The sequence below is a fragment of the Aotus nancymaae genome, unplaced genomic scaffold (assembly GCF_030222135.1).
Source record: "Aotus nancymaae isolate 86718 unplaced genomic scaffold, 86718_ANA_hifiasm-v0.15.2.pri h1tg000051l, whole genome shotgun sequence".
Lineage (NCBI taxonomy): Eukaryota > Metazoa > Chordata > Mammalia > Primates > Aotidae > Aotus > Aotus nancymaae.
Window position 1 is genome coordinate 9,245,663 of NW_026988465.1, and position 20,779 is coordinate 9,266,441.

Below are 20,779 nucleotides of genomic sequence, written 5' to 3' on the forward strand. Positions count from 1 at the left end.
TGTGAAATAGGATTCTAATGTTAATAATAATTATTAAGAAACAATAATATTCTAATATAATTATTAATCATTAACTACTAATACATAATCATATCATTATTTTCTCAGTCTGCTTTATCAGTTCAGATGTGTGCGTGGATGTGTGTCAGTGGCACTCAGAGAGGAGACTTAAAGAGAGGGTGGGAAGTGAGAGAAAAGGTAACTGCTGCGACACTGAAGCAGTAATCCAAGAGGAAGGTATCCTAAAAAGTTTTCGGGATGTAAACCCTTTGTTTTTCTAGATTCGGGATGCCAGAACATCTTTTTGTTGAGATGCATCTTTAGGAGAGTTTTTGTATGGAATTTTTTTTTTTTGAGACAGAATCTCACTTTGTCACCAGGCTGGAGTACAGTGGTGAGATCTTGGCTCACTGCAACCTCCACCTCCTGGGTTCAAGCAATTCTCCTGCCTCAGCCTCCTGAGTAGCTGGAATTACAGGCATGCACCACCATGCCCAGCTAATTAAAAAAATTTTTTTAAACAGGTTTTCACCATGTTAGCCAGGATGGTCTCTATCTCCTGACCTCGTGATCTGCCTGCCTCGGCCTCCCAAAGTGCTGGGATCGCAGGCATGAGCCACAGCGCCTTGCCTTGTGTGAAATATCTGAAAGTTATCTTGAAAGTAAAGGTCAGAGACAGGACTTGAAACAGGGCTTAACTCTCAGTGAAGAAGGTATAAGATATTGCAGTTGACGGAGCAGTGGTGGGCATGTTCCCCAAGGGTGGTGAGCGTGCCTGTGTTAGTATATAAAATACATGTATGAACATTTTTATTTTTAATAGCTTAATGAATGTATAATTAAATGTTTAGCATGTGTTAAACTATGATTTCATGTAGATTTTTTTAGCCATACCAACCATGATTTCATGTAGATTATTGCTTACCATAGTAATGATATAAAATCTTTAAAATTTTCATGTAAAATAAACAAGTCAGTTAAAAGGAAAATATTATGTAAAAATGTACAGGTGGCACCCAAATATGGTAAAAATTGTGAAGCCGTTTAATGATGACTGAGCCTTGGGAAATGCTGGGTTAGAGAATTGAGAATACTCTTATGTGATGTGTGATGTGTCACAGGCCTATTAACTATATTACACAATTTTTCACAAAGATGCTACATAAAGTAGAAATGTCCAGTAGTCACCAACCCAAGACTGAACCTGGCCTAGTGCTGTGCATATCTTCACCTTGCCTATGGCAAAAGACTTCCTCATTCTTTGTGAAAAGGCTTCCTCATTCTTTGTGTGATTTTCAAGCAACTTAACGACTGTTAGCTTTGCTGAGCTAAATGCAACATCTCATAACGAATGTATTGGCTCAGCAAAGTAACAAATTTTATTACGCAAAAGTTGAGAAAGCAAAGCTGGAGAGTGCTAAAAACAGTACACTTTGCTACTGTTTAGTATCTGTATTTGGGACTGAGCATGTTTTATTTATAGATATCTATTAATACAGAGATACAGGAAGAAATACATAAAAAGTAACTTTATCAAATAATTTCCAGCATTCAAGTGTAGCCTCAGAAGCAAGAATAGGCCAGGAGTGGTGGTTCATGCCTGTAATCCCAGCACTGTGGGAGGCCAAGATAAGAGGATCGCTTGAGGCCAGGATTTCAAGACCAGCCTAGGCAACATAATGAGATCCCTGTCTCTACAAAAAAAAAATTTTAAACTTAGCTAGGCATGGTGGCTTAAACCTGTTGTTCCAGCTACTCGGGAGGCTGAAGTAGGAGTACCACTTGAGCCCAGGAGATTGAGGCTGCAATGAGCTATAACTGCACCACTGCACTCCAGCCTGGGAGACAGTGAGACCCCGTCTCTAAAAAAATTAAATAAATTTAAAAAAAGCAAGTACAGCCACAGCAAACTTTCTATTGGGGAAAAAAAAAATCCTCCTCTTTACATCTCTTCCTTCCTTCCCTTCTCTCTCTGAGAATGATTGTGGCTGAAAAGAGGATCATCCCCCTGCAGTCCTCTGAGGGGAGGGTGGTGTGGGGCTATGACGGCAGCCTCCATATTGCACTCCTTTGTCCCGCTCTTTTAACCTCTCCTTCTCCCCCACTCTCCATCTAGCAGTGCCTTAAGTGGAGGAGGCGTGGGGTATCTAGCTTGTAAAACTGGTTTGTTGGGGTTCTCCTTTACCCCCACTTCTTGATTCTTTGGGAAATGTTTTACTGGGAGGCTGCCTGGCAGTGCCCTAGCTGCCTTCTGTGGGCTTGAACTGGGCTTTCCTCAGCCTCTACAGGAGGAAAAGGGGGCTGCTGCCAGAGGGAGAGATGGACAGAGAAGGCAGATGCCACCCCTTGCCCCTGACACATAAAGAAAGAGACTTGGAAATACATACATACACTCTATCTCACACACACACACACATACAGAGAGAAAGAGACATGGAAATACATATGCACTATTACACACACACAGAAAAAGAGACATGGAAATACACGCTCTATCACACACAGACACACACACAGAAAAAGACATGGAAATACATACACACTTTATCAGACACACTATCAAACACACACAGAGAGACATGGAAATAACAGACACACACACACACACACGCATGGAGGCACACGAAAGTCAGGATACAAAGAGACAGGGGCAACATTATATTGGCACGGTGGGGCCCTTCCAGGTCTGAAATCCTGCATTCTTCCTTACTATTTGCTTTCCCTGAGCTCGAGAAGGCCCAGGTGTGGGCGGATGGCTGGCCATGTTTTGTGTTTCCAATTCATATTCACTGGATGACACAGACGGGGCAGGAGCGCTGTTGGAGGCGCGTGGGCAGTTTCATTTTGCTCCACTTCTCCCCCTGAAGGCTGGATGCTGCTGGAACCTGCAGGGGCAGCCTCAGCAAGGTGGGGTGGCATGTACTGGGCTGGGAGACTGAGGCTGGACCTGAGAATATGGGGGAGGACGAGGGCGGTGGTTTCTGGGTAGGGGCCTTGAGGACAAGTTGGTCCTGACTGTTGCCAGTGTTTGGTCAAAGTTGCCAAAAGGTTAAGAAGAAAAAAAGTTGGGGGGAATCCCTGCCAACACATTTCCTAGGCCACCTTTATTCCGCGGGAGGTGGTAGGGGGCACCGCTTGGATCCTTTGAATGCGACATCAGCTGTCCTCTCCTCTCCCAAGGTCTGTTGCCGGAGGGAGGTCAGGGCACCCCTGCCTGGCACAGACGGTAGCACTGGCTTCCTGCTAGGTGCCACCTGTCCTCGGGGAGCTGTGGCTAGGCCCTGGGGCTAGGCTGAGGTAAGTGCACCACGAGGCCAGAGGCCCAGGGAGAAGCCTTAGGGATAGAGTGGAGGCATCTCTGGGTGTGGGTGTGGGTGTGGGAGGGAGAGTTCTTGCTTCTCTCTCCCATCTCCAACTCTTGCCTCAGTGGCTCTTTTAGGGGACACATGTCACTATGGACCTGTCACTGCCACGGTCCCTATCCCCCAACTGTGACTTCCAGGGAGATCTGGGGGTCTGAGCTGTCCAAACCCACGGCTTTGCTGTTGGGACAAAAATCGTCCTTTTGATTTTAGAAGGAAGAGGGAGAAAAGGTTTCCCAGTATGTGTATTGTGCTAGCCTTGGAAATTCATCCACGCTTGAATTCCACCCTCCATCCCCAGAAAAACTGGAGTAAAACAAAAAAGAGGAGATGGACACAGTGTGTATTTGATGTCGTCTCCTAGAAAGAGACTCTAGATTTATCCCATAGGTCTTACTGGGCCATCTTGGGCACTTTGGTGGAGAACAAACAAAAATTCAGGGTGCTCAGTTGTCTCACCTGAAAAATGGGACTAGTGGAAAAATCCAGTGTGTCCCATGTACGTTTTGCTTACTTTATTAAGGCATGTTGTCACCTGTACAGTAACTGCCCCGTGTGGCACTTCAGAGGGGGTATTTCTAAGTAAAATAGACAGGAAATTGTTTAGAAAATGTAATCACATTACTAAAGGTGAGGTATCATCTGATTCCTTGTTCAAATGGCATTTCTTCTTTCTCAACATCACCCTCCTCGAATATTCACTTAACCTTATATAAAAACATTTTTTTTTTGCCCTAAATGAAGAGCACCCCCAATCCCCGCGAAAAAAAAAAAAAAAAAAAGTCCCAGAAAAGATGTCCCTGCTTGTGCGGGGAGCAAATGGAGTAATCTGAAGCGCATTCCTCCTTCCTCTGTTAGGCACCTATTCCTTGACCTTCATCGGGCCCCCGAGGCAGGTTGCGTTTTCTTGTCATTTGGAAGGCTTTTCCTTTTTGGCCAAGTAAAACATCAACCCCTGCAGCTCTTCATCTCCCCCTGGTGTTCTTCTCCCGCCATGTCTTAAGATTGGTGGCACGGACCAAGCTGACGATTTAAATTCCTGTATGAAAAACACCTTTGCGTTTCAATCAGTTGAACAGCCTCCTCCGCAGGGGAAGTGTGGTTACACAAAAGAATTTATGCGGGCTTCTGATCAGTGATAGGGAAAGGATTGGGTATGCGCCTAAACGAGCTCTAATTTTTTTTAAAGCTTCCCTTTCTTGCCAGTCCCTCACGGATCTTTCTCCCATAGAGGCAAAGAACTTTAGCAAATAAAAAAAAGTACGTTGATCTGCCAAAATAGTCTGACCCCCAGGAGCGGGGGGAGTGACGAGGGAGGGCAGTCCCTTGTTTGACCGAGACTAGAATCGGAGAGACATAAAAGGAAAATGAAGCGAACAACAATTAAAAAAAAATTCCCCGGCTCACAACAATACAATCTATTTAAACTGTGGCTCATACTTTTCATACCAATGGTATGACTTTTTTTCTGGAGTCCCCTCTCCTGATTCTTGAACTCCGGGGCTGGCAGCTTGCAAAGGGGAAGCAGACTCCAGCACTGCACGGGCAGGTTTCGCAAAGGTCTCTAATGGGTATTTTCTTTTTCTTAGCCCTGCCCCCGAATTGTCAGACGGCGGGCGTCTGCCTCTGAAGTTAGCAGTGATTTCCTTTCGGGCCTGACCTTATCTCCGGCTGCACGTTGCCTGTTGGTGACTAATAACACAATAACATTGTCTGAGGCTGGAATAAAGTTGGAGCTGTTTACCCCCACTCGAATAGGGGTTCAATATAAAAGCCGGCGGAGAGCTGTCCAAGTCAGACGCGCCTCTGCATCTGCGCCAGGCGAGCGGGTCCTGCGCCTCCTGCAGTCCGGGATCGCCGCCGCCGCGTGCGCCCGCAGACGCTCCGCTCGCTGCCTTCTCTCCTGCCAGGCGCTGCCTTCTCTCCCCGTTAAAGGGCGCTGGGGCTGAAGGATCGCTTTGAGATCTGAGCAACCCGCAGCGCTGTGAGGGACCTGAAGCTGTTTTTCTTCGTTTTCCTTTGGGTTCAGTTTGCACGGGAGGTTTTCGATCCCTTTTTTTTTTTCCAGAATGGATTATTTGCCCATGATTTTCTTTCTGCTGTTGGTGGCTTTCCAAGGAGCTCCAGAAACAGGTAGGCACCCTCGCTGACTTGTACCGTCTCGGAATTACAAGTTAATGTGCTCTTATCCACCTTCGTGCTTTTCTTACTCCTGTTTTTCCCCGTTCTTTTTATGACTGCAGCTTCGAGAGCAAGTGTCTGAGAATTATGGCTCAAAGCTACTTAAGTTTTCTAGTGAAAAATGTTAAGACTCCTCTATTGGATACAATTAGATACAATTGACTATAACATGGTATTAAAATAACTTATTGTTTTGTTATTATTATTGCATTGTGTGTTTCCTTGGCTTTTAAATAATAAGAGTATGGGCAAGATACAATTTAGTCAAATGTATGTTTGCAATATATGTGTTTATACAAGTACACAGGACATATAGGAACTTAAATCTTAAACACTGTTTTAATAGTGTGTTAACGTGTAAAATATTTAAGCATTCCAGCTTGAAGCCAAGGAATTTTATCCAAGTCAGTCATTCAAGCAGTATATGTGCAGTAAAATCACCTGCAGAACAAAAGTCTGTTGACTTCCCCCCACTGCCCCCGCAGGCAGTTTCTGGGTGAAGCAGATGTTTTCTTTAAAATTTGTCATTATTGACTTTAGGTTTCTTTTGGCAGGTTTTTGGCATCCAACACAGTGTGAGCTCTCTTTTCAGTTTTATTCACCTGTCCTGGGAGGGGAGCTAGGATAATTCTTGGCTGCTTAAGGATTTAGGCAGTGCATGTGCATCTGCCCGGGTCCCCCTGTTTTTGGGGTCAGTGCACTTTTTTTGTCTTCTCATGACCCCAACTAAAGAGAAAGGATGTCAAGGGAATGAAAATCCTGGAATGTGTCTGATCATTTGAAATGTACAAAATTGGGCAGATAAGCTGCATGGCTAAATTGTCAGGAGGAAGAGGCAAGGCAGTAGTGGGGAAGGGGGAGGCAGCGGATCCCACATGAGCCCGATGCCCAGGGATTCGGAATTCAAAATCCATGCAGCCTTCCCTAGGTCCCCTGACCTGCTTCCCAGCTCCACCTTAGGTCACGGGTTTCTATGGAGTTACCCTCCTGAAATGAATATTGTATAGTTAATTTCTCTCTCCAATCATTTCCCCCACCTAATGTCGAAAGGTATATATTATCTGGGGTACTCTGTGCCCTACACAGGGTGTGCAGTGGGAGGGTACCCTCTAAAGAGAGGGTCATCCTGAATGGGGAAGTGGTCCCAAAGCTAGGAATAACAGTGTGATTTCTTGTCTTTCATCATGTGTCAACGTTAAGCCACAGTGGATTGTGCTGTCCCACCAAGTTCCTTGCAGAAGCCAACCAGATTTTCAACAGGCAGCATTCCAAAGCATTTCCCTGAGCCTGCTTCAAGAGGGGTGGGGGAAGTCCCTTTTCAGGCATTTGTCTCCTCTGCATTTGTATAATCTCCCTGAAGGTGGATAAGCCAAGAGGACGAGGGGGAGGCAAAAGGTGAAGTCATGTTAAGGAGGGAAAAAATAAAGAGCCCTTTTTTTCTGTTTCTTGCTGATGGCAGGCAGGCTGTGTGCTTCATCTGCTTTTATCTGCTCTGCTGGCTCTGACCCTACTGTGATCCAGCATGTCTCTGGGCCTCTGAGGAGACATCCCCCACTGACCTGCTCTTTCTCTCCCCAGCGGTCTTGGGCGCTGAGCTCAGCACGGTGGGTGAGAACAGCGGGGGAAAACCCACTCCCAGTCCACCCTTGCGGCTCCGCCGGTCCAAGCGCTGCTCCTGCTCGTCCCTGATGGATAAGGAGTGTGTCTACTTTTGCCACCTGGACATCATCTGGGTCAACACTCCCGAGTAAGTCTCTAGAGGGCATCGTAACCCTAGTCATTCATTAGCTCCAGCTTCACCAGAAGCCCGGTTTTAGAGTCTCTTTTCTAGGGACTCTGAAGGTAGCCTTTTGTCATAGTTTCCCTCTATTCCTGAAAATAACAACGGCTTGGTTTTTAGCAACCAAGCGGAGGGTCTTCTGGGGCCCCGTAGCTCAGGCTACTAGTGATGGGATAGACAGAAGGAGCTGAGGACAAGCATGAGGCTGCTGCACATTTCAAATGAGGAACTTTCAGTGAGGGGAGCCTCTAGGGGACACTGTCACGGTGGCATCTGAGGGGGTTTAGGGTTAGGGAATGGCCGAGGTCAGATGTGGGTTAGTGCAACCTGTCCTTCTCATGGGAAGGTGGAGACTGAGAGGCAGAAGGGATTATATAGAGGGTGAGAATCTCTTAATTTTACTTATACAAACACCTAGGCTCAAAATATTGCAGTCATTTGTGCAGGAAAGAGTTTGTAGCAGAGATAGAACTGGAGCTTGGCTTTCCTTTGCCACGATATTTTCTCTTTAGACATGCCCATTTCAGAACAGAAATAGAGATGCTGTCCATAGGCTTCTCTTTCACCTACAGAGGAGAAAAGTAGTGTTTCCCCTCTGCCCTGGACGCTAGTTCATAACCTATCAGAAGCAGTCAGAAACAAGCACACATTTACTGTGCGTGCAGTGTCCCATATGGTGAAGGAGGACCAAAATCCAAATGCTATCAAACAAAACCACAAACCACAAGGAGCCTAATAATTACTAAGGGGATACTTCCAAAGCGAGGATTTTATTTCTTAGATGAAAATCAAAATGGATGCATTGGAAATTATTGAAGAGCCCTCTGGCAATGAGTCCTTCCACAACCATAAGATATCACCCAATGGCAGGAGAAATGTGTGAACATGTATCTCCTCCTCCCCTCATGGAGCGGGGGCACTTTTCGCATTATCCTACATGGTTTGAATTGAAAATAGGTTTCAAAAATCCTGTGAGTTGGCCGGGTATGGTGGCTCATGCCTGTAATCCCAGGACTTTGGGAGGCCGAGGCGGGTGGATCATGAGGTCAGGAGTTCAAGACCAGCCTGGCCAATATGGTGAAACCCCGTCTCTACTAAAAATACAAAAACAATTAGCTGGGTGTGATGGGGCACACCTGTAGTCCCAACTGCTCAGGAGGCTGAGGCAGGAGAATTGCTTGAACCCAGGAGGCAGAGGTTACAGTGAGCCGAGATCTCGCCACTGTATTCCAGCCTGGGCGACAGAACGAGACTTTGTCTCAAAAAAAAAAAAAAAAAAAAAAAAAAAAATCCTGTGAGTCATGGTTTTGCATTGAAGTATCTTCCCACTGTGTACCCACAAATGGTTGTTAATTAAATAGACCATTAGAAAAGCAAGAAAAAATAAAGCAGTTGCCAAGCAGAGATGTCCTAATTTTTGACAAAAAATAAACAATGTTGCTTGTGTCAAGAAGAAACTGAACTTTGTGAAGAATTGAAATGGAATTCCACTGGGGGCGGTGGGGAGGTCGGGGAGGGATAACATGGGGAGAAATGCCAGATGTAGGTGACAGGGGGATGGAGGCAGCAAACCACATTGCCATGTGTGTACCTATGCAACAATCCTGCATGATCTGCACATGTACCCCAGAACCTAAAGTACAATTAAAAAAAAAAAAACTTGTTTTTTCCTGCTTAGATACATACAGTCACAGCCATTGATGTGCAGGTGTTCCTGACTGTTGTTACACTTTACCCTCTGAAATGACACTCCCAAGTGCTGTATGATGAGCTCCTTGTGTACCCAGTGGAATGGGTGTGCCCTTGTGTCATTTTAAAGACTATTAATTATGCTAATATCTTTTCTTCCTCTCTTTGGATAATAGGCACGTTGCTCCATATGGACTCGGAAGCCCTAGGGCCAAGCGAGCCTTGGAGAATTTACTTCTCACAAAGGCAGCAGCCCACAAGAATAGATGCCAATGTGCAAGCCAAAAAGACAAGAAGTGCTGGAATTTTTGCCAAGCAGGAAAAGAACTCAGGTGAGCAGAAACACCTTTGCTTTTCAATCAGTTTAACGGCCTCCTGACCTCCTTCCTATCATGATGCTGTCTTCCTGTTTCAGGGAGAGTAACAGAGACATTGAAAGTCAAGGTAAATCCGAAGATAATATTGCTGAAATGTTTTTCCTTGTGTATTTTAACAGGGCCCTAGACAGTATGGAGATAGCCTGGAATACCCATAAGAAAGAAAAAGACTGTTCCAAGCTTGGGAAAAAGTGTGTTCATCAGCAGTTAGTGAGAGGAAGAAGAATCAGAAGAAATTCAGATGAACACCTAAGACAAACCAGGTAAGAGGGAAGGAAGTAAAATTGGGAAGAGGTTCACAAGAACAGCCAGCCCCGGTCAGTGACAGCAGTGGCCTGTTCCTCCAGCCCTTCTTACCTGGGCAGGGGAAACACGTAGAGAACAGTAACGGAGGAGATCTATGCATTCTAAAGATTAAAAACAGCAAAAGAATTCCTCCTAAATATTTTCGTGAAGCTCTGGAATGCAAACTGATGCCCTCTCTACTTTTAGCACGTACCATTTTATCTACAGGTAGATTTCCCAACCAAAATATATCCAGAGATGCCTTTGTCATTCGGTCATATACAGCCTTTACCTCTCTGAGTCAACATGTTTACCACTTTCCCTGAGAAATCAAGAATCATTTTGGGGAGAGGACATTTAGAAAAAGAATCAAAATGTCATGGATAATCAAGTTCTTCAAAAAGTAGCAGTTATTCAGATGGCCGAGGGAAAAATAAAGTCATTAGATAGGCTTGGTAGAATTTAGAACATGCTGTTTCTCAGGTTTATGATTTTTTTTTTAATAGGGAAATGTATTCTGGTGCAGAGCCAATATCATTCCAAAAAGCTCTCTCTTTTCCTGGTCAGTCATGCGCTGGGACAGAGAAGGGATCTGGATTAGGCAACATCACAGAGTTGCTCTGAGCTGCTCTTTGGTGATAACCTTTCCAAATCCTAAACGTTTTGGAATTCACAAGCTTGAAGGAGGAAACCTACTCTCCCATCTATCACATGTTCTGCATTTCTCTATCATGGTCTAAGAAAACTTTTCCTAGAAATCCAGTGGCAAGAAGTCCTATGATTAAAGTGTTCTGAGCTCAGGCCAGGCAGTCATGAACTACTTCTGAGTTGTTTATTGCTGATTTGTGGGGCAGCCTCAGCCATCAGTTCCTTCACCCCTGCCATGAGAGTTTCCATATTTATGGTTCCAGGCCAGTAATGCTTCCCACAAGATGAGTTTCTGAACTAACCTGGAATATTTTTATGAGTTTGTATTATGCCAACTATTAAATCAACATTATAGTTCTTCCCTCTGTATTTCTCCTGTAAAAAGAAAACATTAGGCCCGCAAAAAAATACTTTTTTAAAATAATTGCCATAAAGTATTTGCTCTGGGCCTACTGTATGCTTGTTTTCTTTTTCTCTCTTTTCAACTAAGTAACTGTCAATTCATTAAGATGCCTGTAACTATTCAAAACCTATGCTGAGTTCTTCAATGCAAGGTCACATAGTGGTGAAGGTTGGGCTGAGGCTACAGAAGAAACCAGAACACCTCTAGGTTATTTAAACATTGTATTTACTGAAAAATTAGCTGAGTGTGGTGTTGTGCACCTATAGTTCCAGCTACTCTGGAGGCTGAGGCAGGAGAATCGCTTGAACCCGGGAGGCAGAGGTTGCAGTGAGCTGAGATTGTGCCATTGCACTCCAGCCTGGCGACACGGCAAGACTCCATCTCAAAAAAAAAATTGTATTATTGTATTTACTGCTCAGCTCCCCTTAGACTTGACCATATGACCCCTCTCTCCCATTCTAAGCATAGGGGCAGGCTTTATTTATACTATGGTAATAGATACCACTTGAGGTTTCATCAAAGAGTTGCAGTGGGTGGTGAAAGTTCACAACCAGATTTAGATTTTGTTTGTGCCAGATTCTAATTTTAGATGTTTCTTTTGCCAAGGGGTGATTTTTTAAACTAACATTTGTTTTTTCTTATCTTGCTTTATTAGGTCAGAGACCATCAGCAACAAGGTCAAACAATCTTTTCATGATCCCAAGCTGAAAACCAAGCCCTCCAGGGAGCACAGCGTAACCCACAACCGAGCACATTGGTGACAGACCTTCGAGGCCTGTCTGAAGCCATAGTCTCCACGGAGAGCCCTGTGGCCGATTCTGCACTCTCCACCCTGGCCGGGATCAGAGCAGGAGCATCCTCTCTGCTTGTTCCTGACTGGCAAAGGACCAGCGTCCTCGTCCAAAACATTCCAAGAAAGGTTAAGGAGTTCCCCCAAACTGTCTTCATTGGCTTCCATCGGTGGTAACTGCTTTGGTCTCTCCTTTCATGTGGGGATAACAATGGACCTCTCAGAAAGCAGAAACGCACAGTGACATTCGAATTCAGGTGGCATCCTCCAGAGAGAGGAAGGAGATTCCACAGAAGGGTGGAGTTTCTGACGAAGGTCCTAAGGGAGTGTTTGTGTCTGACTCAGGCGCCTGGCACATTTCAGGGAGAAACTCCAAAGTCCACGCAAAGATTTTCTAAGGAATGCACAAATTGAGAACATACTCAAAAGGCAAACATGCAAGTAAAAAAAAAAAAAGACTTTTGTTTAAATTCGTAAAATGCAAAACTGAATGAAACTGTTACTACCATAAATCAGGATATGTTTCACGAATATGAGTCTACCTCACCTATATTGCACTCTGGCAGAAGTATTTCCCACATTTAATTATTACCTCCCCAAACTCTTCTCCTGCTGCCCCCTTCCCCATCCCCCATACTAAATTCTAGCCGCAGAGAAGTCTGGTCTAATGTGTCAGCAGTAGATATAATATTTTCCTAGTAATCTACTAGCTCTGATCCATAAGATAAAAAAAGATCATTAAATCAGGAGATTCCCTGTCCTTGATTTTCGGAGACACAATGGTATAGGGTTGGCTATGAAATATATTGAAAAGTAAGGGTTGGTTATGCTTTAAAGCAGTAAAATTATTTTCCTTTATATAACCGGCTAATGAAAGAGGTTGGATTGAATTTTGATGTACTTATTTTTTTATAGATATTTATATTCAAACAATTTATTCCTTATATTTACCATGTTAAATATCTGTTTGGGCAGGCCATATTGGTCTATGTATTTTTAAAATATGTATTTCTAAATGAAATTGAGAACATGCTTTGTTTTGCCTGTCAAGGTAATGACTTTAGAAAATAAATATTTTTTTTCCTTACTGTACTGATTTTGAATCGTTAACTGAAATTTCTAAGGAGTGGGCCAAAGTGATTAAGAATTATAAAGGCAAATGGTTAAGATGGTTTTGTAGAAAAGTGACCGTTGGAAGGATATTACAGTCTAAGCTAATTATAAAAAGAATTTCATCTGTATCTTAAATGTTGATTTTATATTGCATTGAGGTAAAAACACAAAACACAAAAGCAGCTTTAACACCTCTGTCTTCTCTTGGGTAGCAGCCTCCTGCTTCCCTTTCACCTGAAAATCCTCCAGGGACTTCATCCATTAACTTGGCTCAGGCAGGATTCAACAGCTTAAGCTGATGGTATGGTGAGAGATGCTTTCTCCATATTAATGGATTGAAGGAAGTAATGGTAAGACAACCCCCCAAAACATACCTAGTTATACAAAGTTACACACCAGAGTTGCTTTTAGAAAATGGCCTGCTCAGAGCAAGTAGAGGCTTCCAATGGCTTTTTATTTTCTCACATTAAGGATTTTGTTTATTAAAGAACACTGACTACCATTGTTTCTTCGTGATAGCCTAGGACTGGCCATCTGGCCATCTGCCCATGGAGGTAGAGAAACCAGGTACTGATTCTAGGTCATCTGCCACAAAGCACCATTTCCTCTTCACTTTGCCTTGGCTGGCCTTGCCAGCTCACTGGAGAGCACAGTGTTGCAATTGGTCACCACTAACTGAGCTCTCCAAGAGCTTGATCAGCACTCGAGAATCTTCATTGCCCTTCTCTGACAGTGTCTGAAGGAATTCCTGTCATTCAACAAATAGCTTGTAGTGATCACTGCTGTCCTGACAGTGACACATCAGAAGGATTTCAAATAATAGTCTTCAGGCATGCGTAATCAATGTCCTGGGCAGAGTCTCCGTCCTCATTGATCTTCATTTTTCTTTTTAAGGCACAGTCCAATGTCTTTGGGGAATTGTTTTTTGTTTGTTTTTGTTTTTTTGAGACAGAGTTTTGCTCTTGTTGCCGAGGCTGGAGTGCAATGTCACGATCTCACTGCAACTTCTGCCTCCCAGGTTCAAGCGATTCTCCTGCCTCAGCCTCCTGAGTAGCTGGGCTTACAGGCATACGACACCATGCCCAGCTAACTTCGTATTTTTAGTAGAGATGGGGTTTCTCCCTGTTGGTCAGGCTGGTCTCAAACTTCCAACCTCAGGTGATCCTCCTGCCTCGGCCTCCCAAAGTGCTGGGATTACAGGCGTGAGCCACTGCACCTGGGGGTGAAATTGTTTATAAAGCTTACTTTATGTAGTAAACTTCCTCAGTGTGTGGCTCTCAAGGGGGATCGTGAAGCTTTGCCAACATTGACAAGGTGCTTGATCTGAACTTAGCCACTATTTAATCTTGATTGTAAAATTCACCATACAATTTCCTTGTATGGTGAATTTTCTCATCTGTTAAATAAGGGAGTTCAGGGGAGTTTAATACCTCTGAGAAAGAGTTTGAGATTACATAAAGAAGTTGAAGTGGTGTGATAAAAATGAAGATCTGAGCTTAGAAGACATGGACCTAATACATTTAAGAGGAAGTCAGAATAAGAGAAGCCACTGAACAAAACAGTCCAGAGGACAACATAGCAAGTCAGAGTAATAAGAGTTTTGGTTGCGTTTTTCATCAGTCAAACCCTTAAACCTTCTGTTCCCATGTTTTATATATATATTAATTACTTTATTATTATATATATATATAACTACATATAGTAATATATATAATATATGCTATATATAGTATATATATACTATTTATACTATTATATATTTTTATATATAGTATATATTATATATATTATATATACAGATATATACCCTATATAAAAGTATATATTTATATATACTAGATATAATATTACTATATTTTTATATATAGTATGTATTATATATTACTATATATGTAACTATATAGTTGTATATATTATATATATATAACTGTATATGTTACTGTATATATAAAAATATAGTAATATTATATCTAGTATATATAAATATATACTTTTATATATGGTATATATATGTATATATATTTTATAAATATATACTATATATATAAAAGCCTCTGTTTTATATATATATTACTATATATGTATAAAACCCTCCTTTTTTATATATATGTATAGTAATATATATATATTACTATATATATACATATATATAAAACATTTTCTTTGTCTACTCATCAGTTGGTGGGAACTTAGGCTGATTCCGTATCTTTGCAATTGTGAATTGTGCTGTGATAAACATACTCATGTAGGCGTTTTTTGATGTATTGACTTCTTTTCCTTTAGGTAAATTCCTAGTAGTGGGATTGCTGGATAGAATGGTAGATCTACTTTTAGTTCTTTGAGAACTCTCCATACTGTTTTCCACAGAGGTTGTACGAATTTACATTCTTCTTGGAGATTTTTAGCAGGGCAATTTTATGGTTGCCAAAGTCAAGATCTGCCTTAGCCCAGGGCTTCCTAGGGACCTAGATGTGCAATAGGAAGGAGCAAGAGGGACAAGTTGCCTGTAAGATTGAATCTTGCCTGCTTAGATTAATTTGGGACTAGGAAAGGATGGCCCTATAATTTATTATTTAAACTGGGACATATTTGACAGTACTTGGTGACACTCTTAACAATTCTCATGGAGCTATGCACTGGACTGTTTTGAACAAACCTGGACACATGGTCACCTTAGATCCAAACAAGCCTTGAATCAGGTCAGAATTTCAGAACCATCTTGGCTTCTTGGAAGTGCCAGAGCATGGTGCTGTGTAAGCACACTCAATGTCTGTATACCTTTCCTGCAGATGAGACTGTGGCAGAGCAACTCCTCCTTTTCTGGTGCCTTCAGCCTCAGAACTTAGGGCATAATATGTCATTCAATAAATGCTTGTTCAACAGATAAATAAATACACAGGTGAGTTCCAGTGTTCAGTAAGACGGAGGGGAAAGCTGGTACTCTTCTAGCCAGAATGCAACTAGGCTACAGAAGATTTATAAGACCCATTTCCAGGGCTCTCTTTGCAGAGTTGATGTAGCTGAAATCTTCTTTTATTGAGGCTCCAGGCTGGTGGTAAATTATTTGACACAATGGGGTATTCTTTCTACTTCCTTCTACTCCAATCCATCCTGCACGTCAACATAATAATAACAATAATCTTCTCCAAATGCTTTAATTAAAATTTCAATAACTACAGAGCTAGAAGGAAATTAAAAACAATTTATGCTATTACCCCATCTCAAAAGCCTTCCATTGGCACTCTGCTTATAGAATAAAAATACACTATCTATGAGACAGGCACCAAACCAGGAAGAAAGATTGGAAAATGTTACAATTTTAGTATTGGGCATATTAAGTTTTAAATTTTTTGTCATGGTGTGAAAGTTGTCAGGATCAAAATGAAGTCACCTGTGTTAAAAACCCTGACAAATGGAGCCAGGAAAGGCCATAAAGGGAGACTTCTCATGCACAAATGCCTGATAACCAAAGCTATCACAAAATACTTTGCAAAAACCACAATCTTGCATAAAGGCCATCACAACCTTACACAAAAAATACTTCTGTGAAGACATCGGCCCAGCAACTGCCTGTCTAGCCTCGGAATGGTGCCACCTTTGTTATTGATAATTGTAGCCAAGAATAATCTCAAAACAATTACGTTATCCTCTTCATTTTTCCTTTAACAATCTTTGTTCTGCTTTACCTCCCCAAATATGGACATAGTTTACTATGACGTGTATTTTCATTGCAATGTCCATTCCTGAATAAATGTTGTTTTCTTTTTATTTATTAATGTATTTGTTTTTGAAACTGGGTCTCACTCTGCCACCCAGGCTGGAGTGGAATGGCACAGTCACAGCTCACTACAGCCTTCACCTCCCAGGCTCAAGTGATCCTTCCACTTCAGCCTCCTAAGTAGCTGGGACCACAGGTGTGCACCAACGTGCTCAGCTAATTAAAAAAAAAAAATTGTAGAGATAGGGTCTCTCTGTGTTGCCCAGACTGGTTTTGAACTCCTGGGCTCAAGCAGTCTTCTCATCTTGGCCTCCCAAATTGCTTGGTTTACAAAAGTGATTGTGCCCAGCTCATTTTTTTTAGGGAGTCTCTCTCTGTCTGTTATCTAGGATGACAGTGGTTATCTTCAAATACATCCAGCATTTGAGAGAATAGTATAATAAAGCCAATATACCTAGCATACAGTTTATACCGTTGTTGAGATATAACTGGTGTTGTTTTATCTCTACCTGCATCCTGCCCTCCTTCTTTGAATTACTTTGACGCCAATCCCAGGTACATTATTATCTTATCTGTAAATATTTCAGTGCAGATATAAGGAACTTGATATGCCTTGTTTAATCAGGTAAAATGTGAAATAGTCATCTAGATATGTGGGTCTAGAGCTTGGAGTGAATGAAGAACTCACAGTAACAAAAGCCTCATGGAACTTACAACAACAAAGGAGACAGTGGATGTTGATAGCTTGTGTTTATGTGGTGCTTAAACTAATATCCCAGACAGTCTTTTGAGAACTTCACATGCATCAGCTCATTTCCATCTTACTAAAACTCTATGGGGTATTTATCCTATGTTGTAGATGAGGAAACTTGAAGGCAGAAATTCCGTAGTAACTTATGCAAGGTCAGGCAGCTAGTGAAGAGGTAGGAACCAGGTAATATCATTCACTATGATTTTTGATTTAGAAGAATCCAAAGTGATAAAGGTTACACTATGGGATAATCAAGTCCTGTGATGGTATCAAAGTGACAGTGATCACCTCTGCCTGGAGGCAGGGAGGGGAAGTGGTGGTTTCAGGGAAGGTTTCATAAAAAGAAACGGTGAGAAATCAGCCCTGAATTACTCGGTAAGCAAGATACCATTCGAAAGAAATTTAAAGCTGAATCAAAGGCATGAAGAAGTCTCAATAAAATGCTTTGCCGATAGATGACTCGATAAAAAGAACATAACCTAACACGCTCATGTGACTGACTCATAAGAAAAGTAAACAGGTATCTAGATCATTAAAAGGTGATTTATCTTGCCATAATTCAACGATGTTGAAAATCTTAAAGCCACACAACAACAACAAATGGGACAGAGATCTCTAATTTTCAAGTGGCATTGATTGAGTTGAAATTTTGGGGTATGACTTTAAAAATAGAAAGAAAGCAATTCTAACAGATTTTGACTAAATTTTGAGAAGTTAACTACATTTGTTAACATTACAATATGATGAAATAATTCCACTGAAAATCACTGTACTTACTGAATGTAAGCTTATTTTATAGTTCACATGCCCTATCAACCTACTCTTTGACACATGGTCACAAATGTCCTCTCATCACGCCAAGAATTCCCTCTTGATATATGGATAAAAATAACCCACCTGTCAACTTAGATGTCTTCTTTGTGTTTGAACAACTTGATAAGGTACTATTACCGATCGATCCTGCTCTGACGTTGGTCACTGCTGTGGTTCTCCCCATATAACCTCATCATTTTGCTCTGATCACTGGCCACAGGTAGGCAGTGCCTCTTGGTTTGGTGAAAGAAAAAAATGCCCTGGACAATTAGGGAGATGAACTTATCCAGACTACTACAATAAGGAAAATGTTCATTAATGAAGAATGTCTCAAAGAAAGGAAGGAAACCTGGGATTTTATAAAGGCAGTAAATGAGGGAGCCACAGTGAGTCTCTTGGTAGTCATAAGAAGGATAGAAATGGTATTTTCTGAACCATGAAGAAAGGGTGGAGAGGAGGACGCAAGAGCAGGCTGTTTCTTTGCATTTAGCCATTTTTCAGGACGCAAAGGATGAGGAGATGTCTTGAGGGACACAGGACTCAGGTAAAGTTCAACATTGTCAGTCCCTGGTTTTGTTCAAGATGAATATCGTCATCAAAGAAACATGCAATGACAATCATAAATCTTCCGAGTGGGGTGAAGTAAGGTCTCAGAAATCATTTCTCAAAGAGTCTTGGTGTTATTCCTACAAAGCCAGGTGAAGCATCTATAGAGAGATAATGGCAAGGTCAGTTGTTTGGGGACTCTGGGAATTAGGCACCTAAAAAGAAGGATGCTTAAAAAGAAAAAGAGAAATATTAGTATAACCGGTATATTAAAGGGCCAGAAATGGAATTCCCAGGGTAATCAGTTCAGTAGATTCCAAGAGGTCAGTGGAGGAGAGTCTTTCAATTTTGCAGCACTGCTCTTTGAGTCTCTTGGAGCTACCGAACAGGACATCAGTGCTTTCAGCGGTGCACTCCATAGGGTGTGTCTGACTTAGCATTCTACAGGCTTCTTAGTGGCCCAGACACTGCCTTTCCAGGGAGAAACTGGGCCCATGAATGGTCTGCTATAGTGGTGAGTCCTTTGAAGTGTATATGGCAAATTTTAGCTTATAATGCTCCTTCAGATCTTAGGAAAAAGGACACAGATACAAGACAACCTAGAGTCCTCATAGGGATCTGACTCAGTGACACCAAGTCAGGCAGCAGGGAGAAAAATTGTGAAAAAAGTTGGAAACTGGAAAGATTGAAAATCTGATAAGGACCGATAATTTGGGAAGGTTACAGGATGCAGTCTAACTTACAGATAGTTATAAAAACTGTTTTTTTCACAGCTTAAGAGAAAGTTAATTAAAATTCCACCAGACAAGAAAGTTTCATCTTCATCATTATTCACATTTGATAAAAAAAAATCCCAACAGCTGAAAAAGAATGAACAAGGTTAGAATGAGGTAACCTGAAGAGTGTGCTATTTGATGTGATGTATAGTTTTTCATTAAAATGCAAAATTTCTTTGTGGAGTCACGGACTTCTGATCAAGAATAGTGTTGAAGGAAGATTATTCTTGCCATTATAAGTCATCTCATTAGATCTAGCATGGTTATTCAGATAGGTACAACAAGAATGGTAATTTACTGTTTTAGCCTTTTAAATTTGCTTTTTGGAAATTTTCATAAGGAGGCTCGGATTGGACTTTTAAAAAGTCTCTCTAGGCAGGAAGCCAAGCCAAGAACTTGCTACCACATTTCACCTATCAAGTACCTATAAATTTGGGCAAATTTCTTTCTTCTCCAAGTCCCCAAAATATCCTAGGATTCTTAGGCCTACCAGAAAGAGAGACCTTCTTTATTTCCTAACTCACTGATAAGGATGAAGATCTGTAAACCAGGCATCAGGCCTGTTTTCCTGTGAAGGCTTTGTAAGCATCATCTCCATAAAGCCAACCTCATTTCTTAAAAACATCTGGTCATATCTGACTAAATGAGCATCATTCTCAGGTATGATATTTCAAGCACTGCCTTAGTTTTGCATAATCTGCATTTTCAATTTCGTCAAGGCGACAAGAAGGAGATGGCACATGCCTGTAATCCAGCTACTTAGGAGGCTGAGGCAGGAGAATCGCTTGAACCCGGGAGGCAGAGGTTGTGGTGAGCTGAGATCACACCATTGCACAAGAGCAAAACTCGTCTCAAAAAAAAAAACAACAACAACAACAAAAAAAAAAATCAGATTCTTTTTTTTTTGAGACGGAGTTTTGCTCTTGTTACCCAGGCTGGAGTGCAATAGCGCGATCTCGGCTCACCGCAACCTCCGCCTCCTGGGTTCAGGCGATTCTCCTGCCTCAGCCTCCTGAGTAGCTGGGATTACAGGCACGCGCCACCATGCCCAGCTAATTTTTTGCACCTTTAGTAGAGACGGGGTTTTACCATGTTGACCAGGATGGTCTCGATCTCTTGACCTCGTGATCCACCCGCCTCGGCCTCCCAAAGTGCTGGGATTACAGGCGTGAGCCACCACGCCTGGCAAAAACCAGATTCTTATTGAACCTATGCAAATAATTATACTGCCATGAAAATAAAAATACTCAATAAGAGTTTCCAAATTCTGGAGGAGTCAGGCAGAGAGAATAAAATATCACTACGGAACGTTTCATTTTGTAAGTGATATCATATTCTCTGAGTTTATTAACTGAGTTTCAGTTTACAAAAAAGCAAACCTAAATTGCCATGAATTATAGATAGCTTAAGAGTAAAAGAAAGGGCTTCCCTATATATCCAGAAAACAGAATATCAGAATGATCATATTCCAAAGAGAAAACACAGTCAGTCCTCATCAGCTTGTTCAGTCCTATGTAGTTCTTATTCCACTCAGTCTTGAGTGAAGA

General features: G+C 41.9%; 1 protein-coding gene across 5 annotated transcripts in view; it reads left to right on the plus strand.

The window, feature by feature from the left end:
- EDN1 (endothelin 1) overlaps positions 1-12,607 on the plus strand; it is a 103,488-nt gene extending 90,881 nt beyond the window's left edge. For 4 of the 5 annotated variants that reach the window (XM_064362985.1, XM_064362988.1, XM_064362986.1 and 1 more), the window contains 5 exons: positions 5,431-5,495; positions 7,122-7,290; positions 9,189-9,344; positions 9,509-9,652; positions 11,381-12,607. In XM_064362985.1, coding sequence (XP_064219055.1) covers positions 5,431-5,495; positions 7,122-7,290; positions 9,189-9,344; positions 9,509-9,652; positions 11,381-11,486 — 640 coding nt within the window. In that variant the 3' untranslated portion in view covers positions 11,487-12,607. Of the gene's footprint in view, positions 1-4,951; positions 5,496-7,121; positions 7,291-9,188; positions 9,345-9,508; positions 9,653-11,380 lie in introns of all 5 variants that reach the window. The other variant, XM_064362989.1, reaches the window with a different exon arrangement.
- The last annotated feature ends 8,172 nt before the right edge of the window (positions 12,608-20,779 follow it).